The 25,483-nt window shown below is 49.1% G+C and overlaps 1 protein-coding gene across 4 annotated transcripts in view; it reads left to right on the top strand.

Moving 5' to 3' along the window:
- GRAP2 (GRB2 related adaptor protein 2) overlaps nucleotides 1-25,182 on the top strand; it is a 63,620-nt gene extending 38,438 nt beyond the window's left edge. The window contains exons 2-9 of one of the 4 annotated variants that reach the window (XM_022596688.3): nucleotides 5,171-5,262; nucleotides 11,934-12,025; nucleotides 15,185-15,304; nucleotides 18,783-18,951; nucleotides 20,793-20,984; nucleotides 22,105-22,227; nucleotides 22,849-23,024; nucleotides 23,691-25,182. In XM_022596688.3, the coding sequence (XP_022452396.1) occupies nucleotides 5,185-5,262; nucleotides 11,934-12,025; nucleotides 15,185-15,304; nucleotides 18,783-18,951; nucleotides 20,793-20,984; nucleotides 22,105-22,227; nucleotides 22,849-23,024; nucleotides 23,691-23,751 (1,011 nt within the window). In that variant the 5' untranslated portion in view covers nucleotides 5,171-5,184 and the 3' untranslated portion in view covers nucleotides 23,752-25,182. Of the gene's footprint in view, nucleotides 1-5,170; nucleotides 5,263-11,933; nucleotides 12,026-15,184; nucleotides 15,305-18,782; nucleotides 18,952-20,792; nucleotides 20,985-22,104; nucleotides 22,228-22,845 lie in introns of all 4 variants that reach the window. The other 3 variants (XM_022596687.3, XM_089920056.1, XM_022596690.3) reach the window with 3 other exon arrangements.
- The last annotated feature ends 301 nt before the right edge of the window (nucleotides 25,183-25,483 follow it).

A 25,483-nucleotide genomic window follows, 5' to 3' on the forward strand; every position in this document is an offset into this window, starting at 1 on the left:
GCACTGGTGAGGTATCGTAGGGCATCTAAGAAGAAATAACAACCGTTACTACCATTTATTGGATGCCTACTGTGCGCCAGGGTCTTTCTACACATTTACACACAGGATCCCTGTGAAGTAAGGGTGGCTACTTCCGGGTTAGGGATGAAGAAACTTTGATACTTGGGAAGTAAATGCCACCTCTGAGGTTCAAATCCAGGTGCAGCTACTCCTAAGACCCCAAGAAGTTTACAGACTATCAGGGGAGATAGATAGGATATTGATAAAAACGTCTATACCAGGAGTCTGTAAACTACGGCCAGTAGGTCAAATTTGACCCATCACATATTTTTGGCTACAAGCTAAGATGGTTATTACTCTTTTTGAATGGTGGGGAAAAATCAGAATAATAATATCTTGTGGCATGTAAAAATTGTATGAAATTCAAGTTTCAGTGAGCATAAATAAAATTGTATCAGAACCCAGCTCTGCCTGTTCATTTACTGTTCTCTCAAGCTGGCTTCTGGAAAACGGCATGGATGCGTGGTCATGGCAGAGACCGTACAGCTCGCGGAGCCGAAAACCCTTTCTCTCTGGCCCTTTACAGAACTCCTACTCTATATTCTGAGGGGTGATGTTATATATCAGTAGAAGAGGTTTTTAGAAAGCATTTGGGGGTTAAGAAAAGGGGGAACTAATATTTAACCCACGGTGAGAGGTGGTAGAAGGGATACACAGGTGCGCTCCGTTTTAAGACTCAGTGCACGAAAACCCAGCCTTTCAAACAGATCAATTAAAAGATAGTTATTTGCATAACAAATTTTCCCTTCCATTTTGTAAAGGGATTCACCACGGGGTTCCTTTGTAGAATGAGCCTCCATAATGCATGCTAATGATTCCATTTGCAAATACGCTCTTCATAATAACTCTCCAAGAACAGATCTGTTGTGTACAGTGAGGTTTAGCTATCTATCATCATTTTTTCCTGGCACTGTGAGGTTTCGCACTTCTGAAAAGTCACTGAGCTGACCTTGTCAATTCAGAGGAGGAGGCACTGCCTTCCCACGGTCTCCAGGGGGGGCTTTGCCGATGAAAGGGTGTAGATTCCAAGCATGCGCATTATGTGAACCTAGAGAGCTGGTATAATTTTACATTTTCAGCTAAGCTCCTCTTGGTCAGTGCAGCCAAAGTCCTAAAATGTAAACTCCTCACTATTCTATCAATCCATAAATCAATACAAATTATGTTGCTCGTGTTCTGATAAATAGGCTATAAGAAATACTTATCAAGAGCAGTTTCTCTTCTTTTTTCAAGACATAATCTTAACCACCTGACAACAGAAACTGGGGCAAGTCATATAATATTCAAATTAGGGCTCTCCCCAGAAAAACAGGAAGTGTTGTCGCGATTCAGTTTAGGACCTGGCTCCTTCTTTCCCTTGGTCCTGAGCCGGAATCTTCGGAACAGCTCCGTGCTGTTATGCAATCGCTCTTTTCCAGAGACAAGTAAAACGGAAACCTTCACTATTCATAGCCAAATTAGGAGGAACTGAAATTGTTCAAGAAGTTGCTTGCCTGGTACCATTTTGATGTTAACTCTGCGTTTCTTCTGAACATATCCCCTGACTCTGGCTTTCAAATGGAGGCTTTTTTAAAGAGCTGTCTCCTAGCTTTTGTTTTCATCCTCCATGGTGACTTATATTTTAGAAGTACATAAGCATTCCTTGTATATAGCCTGACTATTTTTCAGGTGTTTTGGCGGTGAAAGAAGCTTAAATGGAAAGGCCAGGGCAGAGAAAATCGTGCTGAGGACGTCCTGTGTGGTGTCGTCCAGTGGTGGCCTGTGTCTCGGGGCTGCTGATGGGTATTCCGTACAATTTGTAAAAGCAGGAGAGTGAGAGAGATGCAGAGGGCTGGTGAGAAGCAGAGCCAGGAGCCCTGCACGGCTCGGAGGCGGGATTCCTGAACAAATGGCACCATCACTGAGGCCGGGATGAGGGGGGAAGGCTGCTGGCAGGGGCCTGGCACCTGGATGCTGTCACTTCTCATTCACGCTCTATGGCAGGTAGCATTGCAGCCGTTTCTAAAGCTGATCACTGGCAGGGAAAATGCATTTAACCCATCTGTGAGGCTCTCTGAAGAGGTGTCTGTCTTCATCTTCCCCTGAGGTCAGCAGCATTGTAACTGCAAACAGCAGCAAGAAGGCTCCACCACATTCTTGAGTTCTTGAGACTGCTGACCTTTCTCTCTCTCTCCCCACTCTTTTCTCTCTTGGAATTGTTGCTACCATGTTTTATCTCCATCATTTATTTGTTTTCTTTTTCCAGTTGCAGTATGCAGTGGTGGTAGGTACCAAACAAAATGGATAAGTACTGAATAAGCTATGTTAGTTCCGTTTTCATTTTTCCCCTGGTGGTAATTTTTAACTTTTCAAAATTAAAACTAATGGATATAAAGGAATAGGATATAACTTTCCACGCATTTTTATGATCAAACAGAAGACCAGCCCCTGGGGCTGGCCCATTTACCATTCTCCGCTATTAGGGAAGCAGAGAATGATAAATTCAAGGGAAGAACTTGCAGAGCCTGGTGATTTGAATGAAAACAGAGCATCCCCCACTCCACCCTGAGCATCTCCCTCCCACCAAACGGCATCTGAACAGATTTCATTTCACAAACGGAAATGGGACGCAAACACATTTTTTTCAAAGTGATTTCACGAAGAGTGGGCCTGTTTAACTGGGTTTTCTGAGCCAGGATTAATATTACAAGCTGGGGAGCTCTGTGACGTGCCTCTGTTGTTGGCTTTGCCACACCACCTGCTTCCTGGGGGAAGGCAGAGAAAAGTGCCACCATTCAGAAGCAAGTTTACTTCTGCCTCAGCCTTCTCACTGAATGACTTACAGCCAGCCTGGAGTTACATGTAATGTAGGAAAGATCTCCCAAGCTCAAGGTCATATCTAGAGCATGCGTTGGATATTTTTTTCCATCTCTAATGTATGTGACTTTCTAATATGTTTAGCATTTGCCCTCCCCTTGTCTCCATCCTGCTTATTAAGGTAAATTTGCATAGAAATGGGATCTTGGTTTTTAGGACTATTCACCTGACACTTGATCTCTTGATGTGACCAGTGTCTGCTGCCGATACCATGTGGGTGACCCACAGAAGCCCATTTTCCTGCACACCAGAGGCAAGGCCTTAATTAGGGAAAGCTTTGCATGTTAAAGTAATGGGGTGAATCAAGTCAGCAAAGGCATTTAGCTTTCACTCAGGAGGACAGAATACTTCTTCCTGTTGAGTGGGTCATCCTAGGTCACAAAAATTTTAATTTGCCTTAGACGGACAGATCTTGAAGAAAGTGCACAAAAAGTATATATATTTTGGGTTTGGATATAAGTTTTGGCTGGTGATAAAGCTCAGACAGTGAGCTATGACATTTTCCTTTGGATCCTGAACTATTTTTTGCTTAATATCTGTCTTTGGGATTGGTAATACTCACCTCTATAAATTGCCTTTGGAAGACCAAGCAAATGTGGAAAATCAGAGGAAGGTGCCCCTTGCCATCACCAGGGTTGCAGTCCGCTTTAATCCCCTGATCTCTGGGTGCCGCCCCCTCCCACTGGCAGCCACCTTCCTTATTTACCTAAATCCCGTCACTTGGGCAGAAATTCCCACTGAGAGGATAATTGTGGTCCCAGTTTCCTGGTCACTGAAAGTCAGTTAGGTTTGAGGGTTTCTAACCTACAGGGTTTCAGACTTAAGCAAATTTTGCAAAACATAAATGCCAAACAATAGCTCTCAAGACGGTGTCCTTGACAGTTAGCAGAGAACCAAAGAACTTGAGCGTCCTAGGGAATAAGCCTCAAATTTCTTTTTTCCTTTTTTAATTAATTAATTTATGTATTTTGGGCTGCGTTGGGTCTTCGTTTCTATGCGAGGGCTTTCTCTAGTTGCGGTGAGCTGGGGCCACTCTTCATCACGGTGCATGGGCCTCTCACTGTCACAGGCTCAGTAATTGTGGCTCACGGGCCTAGTTGCTCCGCGGCACGTGGGATCTTCACAGACCAGGGCTCGAACCCGTGTCCCCTGCATCGGCAGGCAGATTCTCAACCCCTGCGCCACCAGGGAAGCCCAAGCCTCAAATTGCAATGAGAAAAGTTTAGAGGAGGTGGGAGAAATCAGAAGAACATTTTTGTGGCTTTTGGCTAGGCTGCCTTTGCTGAGGCTAAATTCATTCCATAACGTTATTCTAAAATATAAATGCTCTGCTATTCAACTTTATCTTGTATAACATTTTGCATCTATTCTTTAACTTCATCTTACATCCTTATTGGTTGAACATTATGATTCCCATTTTACGAACGAGGAAACTGAGGCTCCAAGAGGTTTAGTACTCGCACAGATCACACAGCTGTTCACGGACACAACCAGGACTCTGCTCTCTTTCTATTACAACCCCACTGCCTCCTAAAAAAACCAACCATATTTCATTTGTGGGCTGACTTATTTATCTTTACATAGGTCTCATGTATTACTAGGAGGAGCCAATGTTTTAACTCAATTCAGAGGTATTAAAGGGCAAATTTCCAAAATGTCCTTGGTTTACACAATAATAATAAAATAAGGAATCTGACTCATTTAGTCTCCCAATTCTAAAACCAGAATGCTTTCCACTCTCAAACCATGTAGAAGGCCGCTAAGTTCCCCACTGACCAATGCTGTCTAATTCTCTTAAATGATTCAGATGTAAAAGAGAAAATGGCATCTGTCTAATTGACACCGCCTGGCTAAATATAGCTGTCGAGGGACAGCCTTGGGATAGTGTTTACAGAACAGTCTTTCCAGGCCCCCAGGCCTCAAGTTAGAGATGATAGCAAGTCTTCTGTCCTTATCAACCGGAAACAGAGATGCCCCAGAAACGCTTACAGGCCAGGACAGCAAATGGGGATGAAAGGAGAAGGGGAAAGGCGGTTGCTGGCCTTCATTTCCTGCTCCTGGCATCTGGGGATTCACAGAATGATGCCGGGAAGGGGATCCTAGCAGCTCGTGCAGCTTTTTCTGAAAACAAAAGCCCTCACTGTGTGCCTACGCCTTCCTCTCTGGCCTGGAGACCTTAGACCCTCTCCACCAACTGCTAAGACTGCCCTCCTCCTGGCAGAAAGGCACAATGACCACATTATTTCCCTTCCAGCTCCACGTTACAACATGGAAGCCATTGCCAAGTTTGATTTCATGGCCTCAGGAGAGGATGAACTGAGCTTTCACGCTGGAGATGTTCTGAAGGTAGGTGACGCGGGAGCCGGGAGAGCCGGGGAGAGTTTAGGTTACTCCGGTTTAGCCACTGAGTTAATCTAACAATCCATCCTTTGTTTCTCAAGAAATACACACAGTTCCTTTCAAAATGTGAAGTTTGCCTCATTCAAAAGGGTTCCTTCTGAGCACCTGTGCACCAGCTACCAGGCCGGGTGATGGAAATCCGATTGGCATAAGCCACCATCCTTGTCCTGAGATGCTCATGGTCTGGAGGGGGAAACAAATCCATCCAAAGGGCTGTCACAGATGGTCTTATCTGAGTGCCCAGGAGCACAGGTGAGGGGACAAGTGATCCCACCTTGAAAGATGGGGTTGTAGGAACGGGTGGCAACATCAGTTGTCAGGGAACACAATGAAGATGATTTGGGCTTTTGGCTAAAGCTCAGAGGTGGGCAAGCCCAGGCAGAATTAGGTCAGCATTGTGACTTTCAGCACGGCTGGAACTTATAGGAGGAAGGTATGGATAGGGACACCTGGAAAGTCAGCTGGAGGAGATGCAGGTCAACAAAGGCCATGCACACCCACCACTCAGGTGTTCCTTACAACTTTTCTTCCGCCTGCACTTGAGTTGTAGTGGCCACTTGCTGAACTGAAGAGGCCTTGGACTCCTCCCACATTTCATGCACCATGCTTACGGACTCTGCATCTTAGCCCCTGTTTTGTGCAAAATAGCATAGGAGTCCTTCAAGAGGCCACTGGGGAATCTCTGGCACCTATGTCCCCCTTCCTGGCCTCAGAGCACCTCGGATACCCCGATCCCTGGTCCTCAGCAACCCATATGGGCCTCCTGAGACTGCTCAGTGGTACTGAGACCACCGTTGTCTCTCCACGAAGATAAATGCTTGCTATGGAAAGAACCCTATCATACGTGAGAGGGTGACTCGGAAAGTGTCTGTGGAGCACAAACCAGGTGGAATGACGTGGTTTGGAATTTTAACCCCCCAATGTTTATCCCTCTGACTGCTCTCATCTTGCAAGATCTGGTAATGTGGCTGCCAAGAGTATGCCTTCCATGTTGGAACTTCTCAAGGTCAAAATATTGCTTGGGCTGCTGACCCAGGAAAAAGTGACCTTCACTTCCTTGGGATCTTACCAAGGTCACAGAGGGGTCTGTGACAAGGTGAGCAGTCCCTCCCTTCCTTGTGGGGTATTGTGACCATGTGATTATCTACCATTCTCCAGTGTTTTCACCCAAAAGAGAACCTCCCTGGGGGTTTGGGGGCAAGCTGCGTCCCTCATCTCCCATTTCAAACAGAACCTACTATCTGGCTTAAATATTCCCTATTCCCCAGAAAAGGAAAAAGGAAAAAAAAAAAAAACTTTCCTCAAATCTGCTTCTCTGTTCAGCTCCTAATTTCTTTCTTCTCCTCACTGCCAGCACTGGGAAGAATTCTCTATGCTGGGTGCCTCCACTCCCTCACTTCCTGTTCACGCCACTGGAACCCTCTGGAATCTGTCTTTTACCCCCCAACACTCCCTTAAAGTCCACTGGTGATCTTCTCATTGTGGAATGTAAGGACCCTACTAAACCCCTGTAGGATTAGACACTGCTAACTGCCCCTCTCCTGTATCTGAATGAAGCTCTGTCCCACACCTAAACATTGTTCTCTGCTCTGAATATTTTTCTTTTATCATATCTCCCAAGCAATCCCTTCTTCACTGGAGAGGAGTCTGCTGCAATAAAAAGGAGCATGGACTTTGGAGCCAGATAAATCTGAGTTTGAGTCCCAGCCCATTAGCTGTGTGGCTGTGGGTCAGTCACTTGCCCCCTCTGAGCTTCAGTGTCTTCATCTATAAGTGGAGGCCATGCCTATCTTGCAGGGTTATAAAAAGGATTAGGGGTAATGGTCCCAGCCCAAATTGGATGCTCAATAAATGATCACCGTATTGTCAATATCACCCAATTCCTGCTGCCTCTGACTGTTCAGACTATTGTTATGTTCCCTTGACTGACCTCATTGCCTCCCGTCTCTTCCTCCTTCATTCTACGTACCAGTCCCAGAAGGATCTTTTCAGAAGATAAATCAGATCATATTACTTCCTTACTCAGAAGCGTTCAGTGGTTGCCCATGACCAGTTGATGGAAATCTAAGGCATCTGGCCCCAGACTACTGCCCAACCTCATCATGCTCACGTGCAAGAACATGTACACATACATACACATATACATACATACATACACACATGCGACACACACACACACACACACACACATCTTTGTGTATGAAATGCCCCAGGTCACGTTGTAATATACAAACTCTCCTTTTTCATGCTCTCCCCGTATTCTGAATGCCCTTCTCCCACACACACATATTTGACCACCTCTACCGGGGAGCCCTCACTAATCCTCCCTGCTCCTGACCACCCCGGCAGATTAAATACTCCCTCTTCAGCTCCTCCACAGCATTTCACACACTGTTCAAGGCACTCACACCCCCGCCTCACAGGACAGTTATTTACAAGCAGGCCGAGCTTCGGCTCTCTGCACCCTGAGTACCCACCTCTACTGCGGCCCTTGCCCCGTGCCGTCCTGATTGTCCGCGCACATGGTGGCTGTTCCACTCCCCAGAGCTCTGCGCAGGTTGGGGCCGGGCCTGCCTCGGTGTCCAGAACAACAGAAGGATGATGAACATTCGATGAATGAGTGAATGGGTGATCCCTCCGCTGGTGTGAGAGCAGAGCTTTGCCAGGTTCATCTTTGTATATTCCCAGCATCTAACACAAGTCACGGCCCCAGGTAGGGGCTCGGTACATATGTCTTGAATTGTTAACTGCGTTTCTGCACACTCATTTAGAATTCCATCAGAAAGCCAGACCCCTCCTTCTTTTCAAATTCTATCCATTGCAGCCACAGGGGTAAAGAGGAAAGGGGAGGGGGCTTGTCGGCTGAGCCTCCAGAAGGCCTGTATCATGGTGGTCAGTGGGCCTGCCTGTAGGTCTCCACGTACAACCGTCTCCTCCGGAGATGGCTAACAAGCCCCAGGATCCTGGAAATTGTTTTCTTTTCTTTTCTTTTTTTTTTTTTTGGAAATTGTTTTCAAGGCTAGCTCTTAACTGCCCCGGCAATTCACTCATGGAATGTTCTTTCGTGTTTGGCCTTTAGTGCTAAAAGACTAAACAGACATTTTCATTAGAAGGTACACAAAATGTCTCGCTTACCGTCAACCGCCCCCTGCAGACTTTGAGTTCCCCGGGGCGCAGGCCCCAGCTTGTTCATCTCTGTATTCCCGGCACCTAAGTACAAACAGCAGGTGCTCACTAGATGCTGATCCCAGAATGGTGAACAAGATGCTGGACACAGAACTCTGGCCAAATGACTCGATCCCGTTTCTCCTGTGCAAGACACATCCCAAAAGTCAGGGGTTGGATGTTTCGTGTTCATATCAGCCCCTCTGGACCCGCAGCTGCACACACCTCGCAACTTACTTTTCCCACTCGAATCTGCCGGTCATTATGAAAAAATGTCTCTCGACCCAGGCCATCTCTACCTGCTTCTGTAATACGTCTAACACGACCCCGTTTCTTCCTACAAAAACAGCAACCGAAAAGCCCCCAGAGTTAGACCTACGTAATTAACTTCTTCAGCACTTCGGATTTCTGCTATGCCTCTAAGAGCTATAATTTCATCCAGTTTTAAAATTCACCCAACCGTACATTTTGTCTTCTTCCCACGTCTAACTTATTCTCAGGCCATGTAACCCAGAAAATGATTCCGGTAGGCAACGTTGTAAGAATTAAGTCACAGCAAAGCTAAGGGTAAAACCTCAGGCGTTTAGGCTGAACCTGCCCAGATCTGCAAGATGGGGAAAAGAGATAGGGGGACGGAGGAGACGGAGAGATGAGAGGAAGAGGAAGTATGGGCCCTGAGCCAACAACAGCAGGAGGAAAACACCTCCCCCCAAAGACTCTTCTTTGCAGAAAATGAGGTCTTTTTAAAACCTTGCCTTCTATACACCACAGAAAGCCGATAAATGCGCCTCTCTGGGAACATGATCTCAGGCCGACCGAGCACCGAGTGGTGGGGAAAATGGCTGGCACCATGGGACAATCTTCGGTTGCTAGAGGGGGTAGCTGGGTATGAGCCACGATTACTAAAATTACAGCCGGTTTGGGGTCAGAGAGCTCAGTGCGAAGTGTGGTTCTTACCGTGCAGCATCGATTTCCAAATGGCCTTTTACCTCATCCCTGCTCACCCTGATACTTGACTGCTGCTACCCAAGCGGCACATCACCTTCCCATGTGACGGGAGAAAGGAATTCCAAAGCCTTTACGCCTGGCGCAGAGTGAAATGCCCCCGCGTTCCTTATGTGCAGCCAGGCCCGGCTGCTGAGCTCCCTGGTTCCTCCTTTGACCTAGATTTCCCACCTTCCCCACAGGCCCCTCGCCACACGCGTACCCACACACCCTTAGTGATGCCGACAGTCACATTTGATGTCGGAAACTATAGAGTTTTCTTTTCTCAGCAGTTCTAGAACTCAAACATGGGACACACTTTTATTTCTTCAGAACACGTGATTACATTCAAAACATACACATATAACACTTTAAAGAACTTATAAACCCTTCCGTGTCCTTCAGAGCTGGAGTTCTCTCCCATAAGAATATCACGTTTTACAGAATTACATTTAAAGACACAGCCTGTACTCTCTGAAGGGCGTCCAGTTCCCAGGGCGCGTTTGATCCTTGCATCAGCTCCGCGAGGCGCCGGCCAGTTTTTATTGCCCCCATTTGGTAGATGGTAGTTGACTCGCCTGAGGTCAGACAGCTAGTGACAGGACCAAGCTAGACCCCAGGTCTTCTCATCCCGGACTCAGGAGGGATATTAGAAATAGGTCAACCCTGCTTCTCAATTACTTAGCTCTCTTCAGCTCTCTTCCCATCTCTGGGAGCGAGAAACCAGAGGCTTCAAGTCCACCCACTTTTGGATGAATCGACTCCGAAATCTAGCTCCAGCCCCCACTTCTCCGCTGAGCCCCACACACATCTCCAACGCTCGCTAATCCTTCCTTCTCAGAGCGTCCCGGGGCAACTTGATTCCCGTACAGGCGACCTGAAGTCTGTGAGTTTTCCCTCAGACCTGCTCCTCCTCCTGTATTTTCTATTTTAGTAAAGGCATTGCCACCCACTCAGTCTCCCAAGCCAGAAATCCGGAGCCATCCCAGAATTCCCCTTCTCCCTAGGCTCTGCGAACAGTCAGGAAGTCCTGCCCGTTTGTGCTTCCTGATTCCTCTGAAATCTGTCCTCACCTGTTCTCAGGCCAGATCCCCTTCGTCTCTTGCCTAGATGGCTACACGCGTCTTCCTACACTTTCTCCCCTGACTTTACCTCCCAATCCATCTTCACGCTCTGATACAGCATGCCATTCTTAACTCTGATTCTCGCTGTGCTATTTCCCTGCTGAAAATCCTTTCATGGCTCCCCATACGTTTCAAGATGAAAATCCATGCTTTTCAACGTGGGCTACAAGGCCCTGTGCCCCTGGTTTCCCCTCTCTCTTCTCCTGGAGTCACAATCTAAACTGTCCCCTGACCGAGGTGTTCTGTCCCCAGAATGCACCTTCCTTCCTCACTCCCCAGAAGTAGCTCTTTTGCCATCAGACTTTGCCTGGGTAGCTCCTTTCATTGTCTGGGCAACCCAGATGGCCTCTCCTCTGAGCAACCTTTCCTATCCATCTTCTGCTATCCTCTTTATTATTGTATGACATTTTCAGCTACAAGAAACAGAAACTAAAATTGGCTTAAACGACAACAGAAGATTTATAATTTCTCCTGCAAAGTCCAGAAGTAGGAGGGCTCCTGCGTGGCTGATTCAGCGGCTCCATGACATCGCCAAGTTTCTTCCCATCTTTTTGTTCTGCCATCTTCATTTTGAATTATTGTTGAGTCTGCGCTACATATTTTAGAAACGTTCTCAGTGGGGGGGGGCAGATATTTGTCTTTTGATGGTAAAAGATTTTCTGAAATAACCAGAAGCCACATAGAGCCACATCTGGAGGGTCAGATGAGTAATCAGGGCAGGTGATGACATTTGGGGTCGTGGTCGAGGTAAGACCCTACAGTAATGAGACAGAACTTCTGGATTTGCCTGTGATCTGGGTCTAAAAGCAAGTTTAGAAAAGGCATTCCAGGTATCTTGAGTTATGTCCAAGCTCTTTGTGAAAATATGGAGTGTGAACACCAAGAGTTACTGTTTTCAAAGCTGCCCCCCGCTTGATGTTTACGTTTTAATCTGCTGGTGTAAAAAAGGAAGAGCAAATTAAAATTGTAAAAGGTTCCTTGTTACCTGGCAGAGAAGGAGCAACTACCTGCCTAGATAAGGAGCTTAAAGTGCTAAGATCTGGGACACAAATCTTCCAAACAGAAGGAGAAAAGGAGTTCAGGGAAGCCCCTGAGTCCTGAGTCTGGGAGGTCAGGCCAGGTGCGGTCATATGAGTGGGTGGCCCACGTGGACAGAAATAGCTTGGGGTCAAGGGAAGCCAAACTCCAAAGGTAAGCCAGCCGCTCCCCACTCGAGCGGCTGTGTGGCTTCTTCGGCTTATTTTCCTCTAAATCCCAGAGCGCTTTCTTTGCCCTGCAACCCCTTTCTCCCGCTCCTTGGAGTCCTCCCCACAGTGTCTTTGTCCTTCCTTCTCCTCCCTGTAGATCTTAAGTAACCAAGAGGAGTGGTTCAAGGCGGAGCTTAGGAGCCAAGAAGGATACGTGCCCAAGAATTTTATAGACATCAAGTTTCCTGAGTAAGTATTTCCAGCCTGCTGAGATGGGCCTGCCCCACACACTCCCCTTTACTGCAGCAGCCACTAAAATTATCCCGGCACAGCCCGGACGCTGTCAAAAATGGTTGCCTCTGGAGAGGGAACCACCCAGCTGAAGGCCAGGGGTGGGAGGGAGATTCGCATTGCACAGCATTCTCGTTTGAATTTTATACCATGGGCAAGAGTCACCTATTTTGGGCTTCCCTGGTGGCGCAGTGGTTGAGAGTCCGCCTGCCGATGCAGGGGACACGGGTTCGTGCCCCAGTTTTGGAAGATCCCACATGCCGCGGAGCGTCTGGGCACGTGAGCCATGGCCGCTGAGCCTGCGTGTCCGGAGCCTGTGCTCCACAACGGGAGAGGCCACAACAGTGAGAGACCCGCGTACCGCAAAAAAAAAAAAAAGAATCACCTATTTTAAGTTTATAAACTAACATCATGTATAGTTGCAACCATGGGGTTTCCAAGAATTCCGGGGGTGCGCGGGGTGCGCTGTCGGCCACTCCACCTCAACAGCTGCTCCTTCAGGCCTCTTCTCTTTTATCTCCCAACCCACCCTCCATCCCAACCAGGAGGACGAAGCTCTCGGCCTTCCTGAAACCATGTTCGCACCAGTGAGAGAGGTCAGGGAAATTCCCTCCATAAAGAGGAAACGAAAAATTGAGATTGGGTCACGTGTGCCTCAAGAATTGACCACAGGGGTGAGATAGAAATCTAACGTTGTGTAAGGGTCAGGGTCTAGCCGAAGAGCAAAGTGACCACTGAACCAATAGAATGACCACTGACCTCAGCCAGGGGGCCCCTGAGGCTGCCCTGTCATCTTCTAGGTGAGCACGGCACACCTGCAGCCCCTCTTCCACCGCACTCTCGGCGGATGGCCTGGCTTCCAGGACAGCGGAGGCCCCCAGAAAAGCCCCTCAACCCCACCCGACCTGACTCGCTGCATCCACCCACATCCTGCAACTGTGCAGACACTGCCTTTCCTGCAGTTGTTTGGAAAGAACCATCTGCGCTTCGAGCAGAAGTTCTCCCCTCTCTCGCGCATCAACTTGCCTCCCTCTCTGCCAGATCATTCCCGGCAGCAAACAAAGATGTCGCAGTTTCTCCCATCTTACCAAAAACCAAAAAGCGAAACCAAACAGCAAAACCCTTGATCCCAAACCCCCTTCCAGCTACGACTCCATTTCTTCATAAGAACCGTTATATTTGCCGTCCTAAAGTCCTCTCCTACCATTCTCCCCAGAACCCACACAACTTCAAGGTCACCGTGAACTGCTGGTCCCAGTGGCTGATCGTAGGCCATCACGTCAGCACGATTCGATGTGGGGAATCTCTCCCTCTTCCTTTGGCTTCCAGAACATCCTTCTTCCTGGTTCTCTTCCCGCCTCCCTGGCTGCTCCTTCCCCGACTCCTTTGCCAGTTTCTCCTCGCCTCCCCCGTCTCCTTTACAGTTAGAATGTCGTCCTCCCAGTGAGACCCCCCCGATCACCATATTTTGAATGACTCCCCCACCCCATCTCTCCTCTGTTTTCATTTCCTCCACAGCACTTACATCAGCTGACACGCTTAATATTCTTATTACTTTGTTGTTTATGGTGTGTCTCTCCCCACCGCACTAAAGAAGTTCCATGAGGGTCCTTGTCTGTGCTGCTCACCACTGTATCCGCTATATCCCCAGAAGGAGGCTCAGCACAGAGTAGATGTTTAATGAAAGCTGTTAGCTATGAATGAATAGCTTTTGGAACGATGTGTAATAGGAAAACCTGGCACTCGTTTCATATGCAGGGTGTGGACATTTTTGCAAGTCTTGAGGGAAGTCACTTATCAAATTCCAGATGGAGGACAAGTGTGTATTTTCTAAAGAGTCCCCTCACTGTTTGCCGCCTCTTCCGAGATAACTCCTCTGAGGATGGCTGCTGTGGAGCGGGTCCCATTCTCTTCCCCTCCCCATTACATTTCCTGTGGTAGCCACTCATCACCGTGGTAGGTTTGCATGGCAAACACCCTGGCAGGATCTCCAGGCAGATCTCCAGGCTCCCCTCAGAGCCCGACCAACCTTCCCCTGCAAGTCCCAGGTCTGGAGGAAGGACATTCTTCCGCCACCCATGTCTGTTCAGTTCCTACATTCCAAAGAGCACAGGGAACTGCTCACAAAGGAATCCAAAGCTGTGGCCCGTTGGACCTTCATCTTAAAGGGACACACATACTGGCTTTCCAGGGGTGGCAATTAGAGCAGGCACCTTGCAGCAGAAGGACACCACCCTACCTTTGGCTGCTGAGGGATTGCAAACACTTGTTCCACTTCTCTATGGTTGAGAGAGGTTTCTGGCCTCCTGCCCCGTGGCTGTAGCCACTGTTTGACTTGCCCCTGTGCAAGTGTTTGGCCTTTTTCATATACGCTGTACCCCCTGCAGCAATGCTTCCAAAGGCTGCCAGCCTGAAAGAGCAGTTTCTCCTTGGTTTCTTCTTTTCCAGGGTAAAGATTATTTTCCAGCCTGGTTTTTGGGGAGGGCCCAGGAGCTGGCTGTGTAGATGCCTCTCTCTGGCTGCTACCAGCCTTGCTTATTTCCAAGTGTGTGTGCGGGCCTCCCTGGGTGCCCTGCAGCCTCTGCCAGGCAGGGAGCACAGCTGTTCCCGCCCCACGCCACCCAGGGGACCTGGGCTGTGACTCTCTTTCCTGGCCACCAAGGTCTCAGCCCGGAGCTGGCACCCAAGGCCCTGCCCATTGCCTCCAGTGCCCCAAGGGGTCCCTGTCCCTGCAGTTCTTTTCTAGAGACATCCCTCTCACAGCTGCCTGCAGGAAGCCACTCCCCGCAGTGAGTGACTCACACGCTGTCCCGTTTGGTGCAGTGGCACATTTCCATGATTCAGGATTTCCAAGCAGGAGAGAGACTTCTCCTGGGGGGACGAGACAGGAGGTGCCTCAAGGGGAACACTCACTTGCCTTGCCTGCAAACTGCTGGAGCGTTTGTTTAGTTTCAAAAGCACCTGGCCCCTCTTTGGTCTCTGTCTGCTCTCTGCTGAGCAGTCCCCAGCCTCTCTCCCTTTGGGTCATCTCTCCCCTACTTCCTTCCCTCCCTACCCTCACCCCTACCATCACTCTGGCGTCTCACCAAGATCCTCTGCTTTTGTCTCACCTGATAGATGGTTTCATGAAGGCCTCTCACGACACCAGGCAGAGAGCTTGCTGATGGGCAAGGAGGTTGGTTGCTTCATCATCCGGGCCAGCCAGAGCTCCCCAGGGGACTTCTCCATATCTGTCAGGTACCGGCTGTTCCTGACTCCTCCCTGACCTACTAAAGCATTAAAGCAGCAAGGTGACCTCTTGAACATGACCTATTCCTCAGGAGCATGGCAGCCAAGGGGCCCAGGCATCTTATCAACTGTGATGCTGTGCATTTTCTTTCCATAACACACGTACACAACTCCTTAGTTTGTGGCCCAAATTACATGTGCGTTCGTCTGCCTCCCCCTCCAGCCCAGGTGCTTCTGGAAAGAGAGGATTTTTATCAACTTCGTCTCTGTGGCTTTTACAGCACCCTGCACCCAGTAGGTGCTGGATGAGTATCTGTGGAAGGCATGGGAATGGAGGAGGAAAAGAGAATTCCCAACTGTCCACATCCGCCTTGGTGTTGCGATCTTAACGTTTTCTTTTACTACTGATGCTTGTTTGAAGAAGGGTAGAGAAAAATCAAAACCCAAGTCACCGCCGTAGGACACATCCGTAGTTGTAAGTGGCTGCACAAAACAAAAAGGCTACCTCCATGCCCCGTAATGCAGCAAAACTGACAGGAACAGAGCAGAGCCCAGGAGTCCTGGGGTGAGGGGACTGTGACAGCAAAATCTCGTTAATGTGCAGCACCCCTGGGGGGAAGTGACTCATTTTAACACGACACAGCCCCACACGCAGAAGCCCCAAGTCTGAACACACAGCATGTGGTCAGCGTGTTGGGGATCTCAAGTCACACATCAGACTTGATGACCACATGTGAAAGTGCAAGAATTATGGTGATAGCAGTACAGGGGTTGGCGCGACAACCTGTACAGGGAAACCTCACTGTCAAGTTACCTGACCAGAAGTGCTGTCTGGATTCCGCAATATAATCTGAAAGGCGTGCAGCTTTAAGTTCATAAATCCAATCTCGGGTAATAAACGGAGGCCACTTTACTATTTAGAAAGAAAGTGTCCTGTAAGGAATAAGTAGGAAGGACTTAAAAATAATGGGTCAACCATTTGTATGCATTTGTGCCCCCAACCTGCTCAAGAATAGCTTGGTCTCCTAAGCATTGCCCTTGCAGGCTGACTTAAACTCTTCATTTCCCTTAACTAAAGCTTCCTTTTTCACATCTTGGGTGATGGTAAATTTTAGCTCAGGCCAATATTGATATATCACAAATTCTAAACTTGTTAGGTCTTAATTAATGAGATTTTGCTCTATTAATAAATCTTGCAGGTCAAGCCTATTTCTTAAGGGCCACAATTCGAGGCAAGACCAAGCAAATTGTTCGACTGAAAGGCATTTCTTGGTGCCTTTGGTTTGCATGATGTTGCTGAGTCTGGCTTTTTCAGTGAGGAATTAGGGTTTCTAGTTCCTTGATTAAATTGAATTCTACAAAAAGCCATCAGCCTTGAAGTCTGCTACAGTCTTCCCCTGCCGTTGAGGCCGTGCATCTTCTCGTGATGGTGATTATTGCTGTAATCGGTATTGCCTCTTCTGCAGAAATGTAGTATAATGTATTCCAAAGCAGAATCATTTCTATTTATTTATACGTCTGCTTTCTGTCATGGGCACAGATAATTAAGAGCTAATTGTAGTTCTATCACTGGTATCTGAAATACTAGGCTTTAGAGTCTGGAGCCCTGAATTACACCCTTTCTCTGCCCCTCTCAGAACTCGAGACAGTGGTCCAGCCACTCTCTCTCCAGCACCCAGATGACCCACTACAGCCCTGACATCCATCCTCTCAGCACATGGGGGTGAAAGGGTTAATGTTTCTCATTCTGAGTTCTTTGACTAAGAGGTGGTGGATGAATAATTGTTTCACAAGAATATTTCCTCCTCCTCACCCCGATGTGGGTAGTGACGGCTGTGCGTTGAGCCACGTGGTGTGGCCCTGAAGAAAGCATATGTGAGTGACCACAGCCAAAAGGGGAAGAGCAAGCAATGATTGCCAAAGTGTTGGCTATGACCCCCCAAGGTGGTTAAGCAGAGGTCACTGCATGGGTTCACCTGGCTATGAGCAGAGACCCACACAAAAGATGAGAAGGAAGATCAGAATTCCTGTCTCCTGGCTTCCCTGGTGGCGCAGTGGTTAAGAATCTGCCTGCCAATGCAGGGGACACGGGTTCGAGCCCTGGTCCGGGAGGATCCCACATACCGCAGAGCAACAACGCCAGTGAGCCACAACTACTGAGCCTGTGCTCTAGAGCCCGTGTGCCACAACTACTGAAGCCTGCACGCTTAGAACCCGTGCTCTGCAACAAGAGAAGCCATGGCAATGAGAAGCCCACACATCGCAACGAAGAGTAGCCCCCGCTCGCTGCAACTAGAGAAAGTCTGCACTCAGCAACAAAAACCCAATGCAGCCAAGAATAAATAAATTAATTAATTAATTAAGTAAATTTAAAAAAAAGAATTCCTGTCCCCTCTGAACACAGACCACGAAATCCATCCCTAAGAACGAGGTATCTTTACTCTTCAACATGCTTTAAGTTTGTGACCTTTCTTCTGCCGTCAGGCAACTGGTATCATTAACGCCAGTTTATTTTTAGACATAAATGTGTATCCATTTGACAAAAAAAAAAAAACTTGACATCCCAACAAGAATGACTTGGTGATGGAAAAAGGCTGGAGCTATTAGTAAAGGCCCAGTCCCCTCTTTCCAATGAATAAAATCCAATTTCTCCATCCCTGATACAAGCATGCTCCATTGCTTGTGAGTCCAGCTGGTGTCAAAGGTGCTGATCTAAAAGAAGTTAGCATGAAAAAAAAATAAATAAAAACCAAAAGAAGTTAGCACGTGTGCATGGTGTGACAGGCCCAGCTCATTAGACTGGAATCAGAGACCCCGGGTCCTTGTCTCAGCTCTGCCACTCACTCACAGTGACCTTGACAAGGCCCCTCCACCTCTTTGAGGCTCAGCACATTCTTTCCCAAAAGCTCAAAATACTTTGTAACCTTATTTATGCAAAACAAGACCAAGAGATACCCATTATGTAGAGAACAAAGCGTGGCAGATTTCTCAGGGTAGTTTATGGGCTTAAAGGAGCTGGTTCAAACTATTTTCTGTTAACAGACAGGTAACGAGGGCTTGAAAAACCCCTCTCCTCTGAATCTTGGCAGAGTCCTTAGCCTGGTAAGTTCTTAGGTGTTGCCATGTTTCAAATAAACATTGTAAAAAAAAAGTCCTTGACCTTGTAGTCTTTAAAGCACTGGGAACATTTTTTTCTTATAAAAGGTCAGTTCCAGTGTCAGAGGAAAGATTACCTTCTCCTCATGTTAAAAAAAAAAAAAAAAAAAAAAAAAATCCCCTCTAGCTCAGCCTGTGTCCGGAGCCGTCCCTCCCACAGATCTCCCCCTGGAGTTTGCCTGGGCCAGCCCACCTGCCCAGGAATGGGCCAACCACCCATACCTCTGCTCCCTGCCCAAACAGAACTCCAGCATCCCTGGATACAGTCAGCCCTGGAGGCAAGGACATGGTCACCATGTAATAGACAATTTGGATTTGCCTTGATCCGTAGGCATGAGGGTGATGTTCAGCACTTCAAAGTCATGAAAGACAACAAGGGTAATTACTTCCTGTGGACAGAGAAGTTTCCATCCCTCAACAAGCTGGTGGACTACTACAGGACGACTTCCATCTCCAAACAGAAGCAGATCTTTCTGAGGGATAGGACCCGGGAGGAACAGGTATGCTGCAGGTCCCCATTGGCCCCAGTCCAGAGATTCTGGGCAGCTCGGGTCCTACACGAACCACCAAGACCATGCATCTGATGGGCAAGTCCCTGCGTATTCTGAAAGGCAGAGATCTCAGTTTAAATCCTAGCTTAGCACTTCCTAGGTATGTGACTTTGGAAAGTTCTCTAATCTTCAGTTTCCTCATCCATTAAAATCGAGATAATAGTGACAGCTACCACATAGGGTGGTGTGAAGGTTAGAGAAGATCATGTATCCCCATTCCTTGCATCATTCCTAATCACGCCACAGGCACTCGGTACACATGGGCTCTTATTACGCTCTTATTTTGTTATTCACAGATGTTACTATGTCACAGTTTTCAGCCTAGCTCAGGAGCCGCCCAAGGATGAAGGTGCGGGGAGGATGGGGGGGCACTCTACATGGGGATATTAGAGCCTAGAGTCCATGACTAATGCAGCAGGTAGAGCTTTGTGGCCGAATTTGGAGATGGGGGAGGGTAGAAGCAGGGGGCATTGGAGGAGAAAACTGGAGGTGGCATTCTTGCTCTTGGAACAGTTTGGGATATGAAGTATTGTTTTAAAGAAGATGCATCCGACAGACCTGGCTTTCTTTAAAACCTGATTTCATTGCAAGAGAAGAAAACTTTCTGAGTACCGGTTTTTCTCATCCATAGAATGGAGAGACTATAACGCCTCCCTCATTGGGCTGTTGTGAGGATAAATGAGACATCATTACAGGCCTTGCCACAGGGTCTGGTCCATAGTCGGCACTAAGGAAATGTTAACTAGCCTCCATAAGTAAATTCACACACACACAATCTATGCAATATGTTTCAAAGGAAATAACATGGTTATAGGAGATGGGTATTACAGGAACAAGCATTGACTAGAAGAGTTGAAATCCCAGCGACAGGTTATTTGAAAAGACATTGAGACTTTCAAAGCAACATGTGCTTCAGGGAAGTAAAGAAAACCATCCCTTGCAAGTAATGGGTTGATTTTAAGCCTGAGAAGTTACAATCAAAGGAGGAAAGAGTGTTCCCAAATGCAGAGAGAAATTTAGAAAGATAAGCAAAGGTTAAACCCCCACCTTGTAAATTCTTTTAACCAGGAAATGGACAGAGGTATTCATTTATTAGGATGTGCACACGCAGGTGAAAGAGGAAATATAAAAATGCATTAAACTGGATTTAATGAGTTCATTTTGCAAAGTGCTTAGCGCAGTGCCTGGCATATACTAAGCCGAGGGCCCTGTGTAGTTGTTTGTTAGATAAAAATAACAAGGAATTGTCTCTGAGTCACGAGGCTGTGGTAGCATTCAGGAGAAAGATCTTGTTTCTTCCCAACGTGCCCAGCAGCAGGCCTGGTTTCCATGGTGCTGCAAGAGCGTTGCTGTTTGGGTCTCCATCACCAGGCTATAAATGACAGTTCAAAATCATGCAAAGTCAATAGCAGAGCTTATCTGGAGGGTAGGATGTCCAGCAGTGGGGCAACATGTGATAAGGAGGGGTGGCACCGTGTCGGTAAAATGGAACATTTAAGCTTGATTACACAGAGAAAAACAAGCCCACTAGGAAGGGGCTAGTTGGGTACCACGCGGAAAGTCTGTGAACCGGAGACCCAAACTCCCCAAACTGGGAGAATCTGAGAATGCAGCGGTCGCTTTGAAAACGTAATGATCTGAACCATCGATTCTCCTTAAGCTGCCCTCACCCCATCAGCTGTTTCTTGGAGCTGTCATGAGCTAAGTCTGGGAACAGCTGCCAGAAGAGTGGGGTAGGACCAGGAGATGCGTGAGGAGGATGGATCCGCATCATCTCTGTTCTCTCCCAGGGTCAGAGGGGCAACAGCCTGGACCGGAGGTCCCAGGGAGGCCTACCCCTGAGTGGGACTGTGGGAGAAGAAATCCGGCCTTCGATGAACCGGAAGCTGTCGGATCACCCCCCGCCCCCTCCCTCGCAGTATCCCCCCGCACCACTGCCACCACAGCAGCGGTACCTGCAGCAGCAGCAGCCTTTTCATCAGGTATCTGGAAAGAATGACGTGGGGCACAGTGAGGTGGGGAGAAGGACCTGCTCTCCCCCCCAGGCTTCAGTCACCTTGTCCCCACTGCCACTTAGTGTATGAAAACTCCCCACGGTGCTGGAAACAACCAAAGCAAATAAATGCTGGGGACCTGTTTTGGGTCCAGGACTGTCGGCTGGGGAGGAACGTCCCAGGCCAGGCCAGGCCCCATCAGCTCTCACTGGGCCCATATAGAAGATCCTGGGCCCCCAGATGGCAGAAATATGGAAACCGCTCTCGGGGAAGAAGTCTCTGTGAATCAAATGGCTCCCTGGTTGAAAACACACACACACACTCTCTCTTACCCTGAGGACTCAGTGAACAATTGTTTCATTTTCCTATCAGCACAATTACAAATCTTTTCATGCCCTTTAACCCATCTGGCTGTCAAGATCTACAAGAAAAATGGATTAACACCAGAAATGGATCCTTGCTTATTTATTTATTTATCCCCCGCCTTGTTCCAGGTAGGATTTTACGTGGCTTGCCCAGAGTGACAATACAGCCAGATAGCATCAGCCCTGAATTCCGCAGCAGGGCATACAAAGTCCTTTGTGAGCTGCCCCTACCTGTCTCCCCAGCACCATCCCCTGCTCCCGCGCCACGTGAACATACATTCTGGCAACACCGCACTACCTTTAGTTACCAGAATTTTTCACTGCGTTTTCTCTCATGCTTTTGAGGCTTTTTATATGCTGTCCCCTCTGCCTGAAATGCCCCTTCTTAGTCAGTTCTACTCCTCTTTAAGCTGGGGTCCAAGCATCATGTGCTCCCTGATCACCCAGGCCAACTTATACACTCTGCTCTATGCTCACCCGTCACTTAAACGCGTACGGTTCCCCTCTAAACCGATGTTCCGTGAAGATAGGGGCCTCCTCTTTCCAGCGACATATCCTCATGCTTAAGACAGTACTAGACACATGGTAGGTGCCAGATAAATATTCCTTGGTTGAATGAATGAAATCTGGCATCATCTTTCTGCACTGGCTGTGTCCGTGTCATCAGAGCAAGGTGCTGGGGGAGCCTGTGAGGGGTGCTTCCGGCGATGTGGTGATGGCTGTTCTGTCACATCTGTTTCTAGGAACGCCGTGGAGGCAGCCTGGACATAAACGACGGGCACTGTGGCATGGGCAACAGCAGCGAAATGAATGCCGCCCTCATGCAACGGAGACACACAGACCCCGTGCAACTCCAAGCAGCCGGGGTATGTGAACTTCCCTCTCTGGGCTCAGTGGAGGAGGCCAAGGGGCCAAGTAGAGAAACGGTTGGTCCTCCACGAGAGACCAGGAGAGACCAGTCTCTCTCCACGAGAGACTGTGTGTCAAACTGCACACAGAGGTGGTGGGAACTTAGCGAGTGATGGTGGGGCAGGAGTTCCCCGTAGAGCTGATCCCAGCCTGCTGTTATCAGTTTGGCTGTCGGGCCTTGCCCGATCCTCATATTTCCTGACTGCAATTCTAGCAGAGGGAGATCCGTTGCGCTGGCATAGAGGGCTGTTAGTCTGGGCACACTGCGTTCTGTTTGTCAGTCGAAGAAAATAAAAAGAACACCTATTCATGTAGAGAGAGTAGTTCTCAAGGATCCTCTTGGAGCCTTGGAGAATAACATCTCAGTTGCTCAGAGCTGTGCATCCGGGTCTGCTTTCAGTTGCAGTGGGGTTTGAAATGTCTCTGGAGAGCCATCCGTCAGCCTTCAGGGCAGGCAGCTCACAGAGAGCTTTGTCTTGGTACCAGGGCCCGCAGATCCTCTTCCGTGTGCCCGTGGCTCAGAAAGCAGCTCGGCCGGCCCCAGCTCAGCAGGACCTCTCTGTGTTTTCCCCCAGCAGCGAGTGCGGTGGGCCCGGGCGCTGTACGACTTTGAGGCTCTCGAAGATGATGAGCTGGGATTCCACTGCGGAGAGGTGGTTGAGGTCCTGGACAGCTCCAACCCATCCTGGTGGACTGGCCGCCTGCACAACAAGCTGGGCCTCTTCCCTGCCAACTACGTGGCACCCATGATCCGGTGAGGCCCTTCTGGAGGGGTCGGAAGCTTTTGTCTGAAGCTGCCTGCAAGTGATGGAACAAGGAAGAAAATCTGGAACTACACATACATATATATATGTGTGTATATATACATATGCACACACATATATATGCCTATGTATCCACACATTTATAATAGTAATTTATTGGCAAGTTAGTTGGTTACTTAGTTGATATGAAAGGAGCTCAGGTGGACAATTCTATTCATACTTATCTTTCTGCTCCCCTCAGCGGGTGTGCAGAAGGCAGTGGGGGCGCTGGGAAGTGGGAGGCAGGGAAATGACACCGACATGCCTCCTGCCCTTAAGCCGGCACTGCTCCCTCCTCGTCTTGGGAATTCTGACTGAGAGGACCTAAGCGGGATCCACACCTGGTGTTGGACGCAGAAAAGCAGGGTGGGGTTGGACTTGGCGGGGCATGTCCTCCTTTACCTGCATGTCCGGCTCCCCGCCCCCTCCGAGGGTGTGCGGGGCTGCTGCCCCCCTCTCCCCACGGGGTGGGCACTGCTGGGCGGAGGACGAAGGCGCCGCTCTGTGCTGGGAGCGGGAGGGGATGGGAGGGGAGGGCTGGAGCAGGGGGTGTTCCGGGGCCTGGGCAAGACTAGTCCCCTGGCGGATGCTCACCTGAGACCTTCCTCTCCCTCAAGCGAACGTTCCCCAACGAATTCTCTTCCCTGTGGCTGCGATGGAGAAATGGAGGCCCTGTGAGAACCGAGCACTGGGAAACGGAGCGGTTTTTCACAAATCCCCCACTGGCTTACTTGAGTGTAACATCTGTTTCCCCAGCAACCAAGAAAGCAGCATCCTAGACTCTGTAAAGCGCCCGGAGAAGCCCCGGCTGAGAATGGCAGATTTCAGAGCCACTGTTTTATGGTTACAGGGGTGTCTCTTCAGGGCTCTATTTGTTCTCCCTCTTGGTTTCCTGTGTTTTGAAGATGCTTTGCCCAGCAACACAGAGAGAAGCCCACTCCTCAAGAGCACTGCTTAGCGACTGGTTGATTGACTGATTGGCCATGACCCTGGGTGGCAGCTGGCTTGGAGAGAGCTTCCTGTTCCCTCCAACTGTTGGGCCACCGCTGGCGCCTCCCCGCCCCACAAGCTGCACCTGGGAAGGAACCCCACGGCCACTGTCTCTCCTTCACCTCAAAATAGACTCGTGTCTCCCAGGGCTCAGCCTGGGCGCGTGAAGCGCAGATCAGCCTGGCTGGGGAGCAGGGACACTGGAGAAGGAAGCTCAGTGTCGTAGGGGAGCCAGAACAAACGTGTCCGCCCGGAGGGCGCCTAGGAGGAGTGGTGGGCGGGTATACGGAGACCAGAAGGAAAGGGCTCAGGCGGAAGTGCTGGTGAAGGAGCTCCGGGGTGGGTGGGGACCTGTTGCTTCCTCTTCTTCCCAGCCCTTCCTGCTCTGAGGAGGGACGGGGCAGCCATCACCCAAGGTGACGTAGGAAGAACGGGTTTCTGACTCAGAAGTAACTGTCAGTGTAACGTAGGCTATGGCCTGTTGACTCTGAGATCTGCCATTCTCTGATCCCCATGTCGCCTTTAGAGAAAAAGAGAAAAAGAAAAGACTCTGTGGTGGGTCTTGGGAGGGAAGAGAAAATAGCCTGAGAGGCAGGGGGAGTCCAGCGAGTGAGGAGGGGTCTCTGGAAGTGAAAGCGCAGGAGGTAGAAGGGAACGGAGACATTTCAAAAGATCCAGGAGCAGCGTGAGAGGCCGAAGGGAGGAAGAGGGACAGGAGGTGAAGTGGGACAGGTGAGGAAGACACTGGAGTGACAAGCTGGGGGCAGATGAGGCACGGGCAGGAGGGACAGAGGCTGGTGGGCAGGACGAACCTGGACGGAGGAGACACTGCAGGAACCAAGGCAAAAGAACAAAGGCCAAGGAGCCCGGATAAGCTGTTTCGGTGCTGGGTGATGTGAACAGGTTACAGTAAATAAAAGCCAAAGTAATGTTTGATTTTACAGTACTTACAAACCATATGCTTTCAGCGGTCCACGAAGTTGGTCCATTTGTCTGATTCTGTGGGAGGACCAGCCCCAGGGAAGACAGAGGGAAACGACTGGGTTCTGGCCTGGGTTTTGTGCCTTGAAACACTCCTCAAGAAAGCAGTAATAAAACAAGTGCCTTTGTTTTGCTGGGCTGGGTCTGGTGTCTGTGTCACACGCCTCTCTGGCGGAGGGTGGGGGTCACTGGCCTGGAGAAGCTGACCACGCAGTGTGGGCAAAGCTCTCAGAGCCCCTGGATCTGGACTTTCTGTTCCACCAGAGCTTTTAATTGAGGTGCTCAAACAGCCTCGTCCCTGCTCATCTTGAGGCTCAATCCAGAAGGAATTGAGAGTCATCCTAACCACCCGCAGAGAACAAGGGCCCTCGGGGACCAGGCTAAGAGGACAAGAGCCGTGCTGTCCACACTGTCGGGGGAGGGGAGGCTGACCCTCCTT

The sequence above is a fragment of the Delphinapterus leucas genome, chromosome 11 (genome assembly GCF_059928025.1).
Source record: "Delphinapterus leucas isolate spDelLeu-1000000601 "Yukka" chromosome 11, BTC_Dleu_Yukka2, whole genome shotgun sequence".
In the NCBI taxonomy this organism is placed as follows: Eukaryota; Metazoa; Chordata; class Mammalia; order Artiodactyla; family Monodontidae; genus Delphinapterus; species Delphinapterus leucas.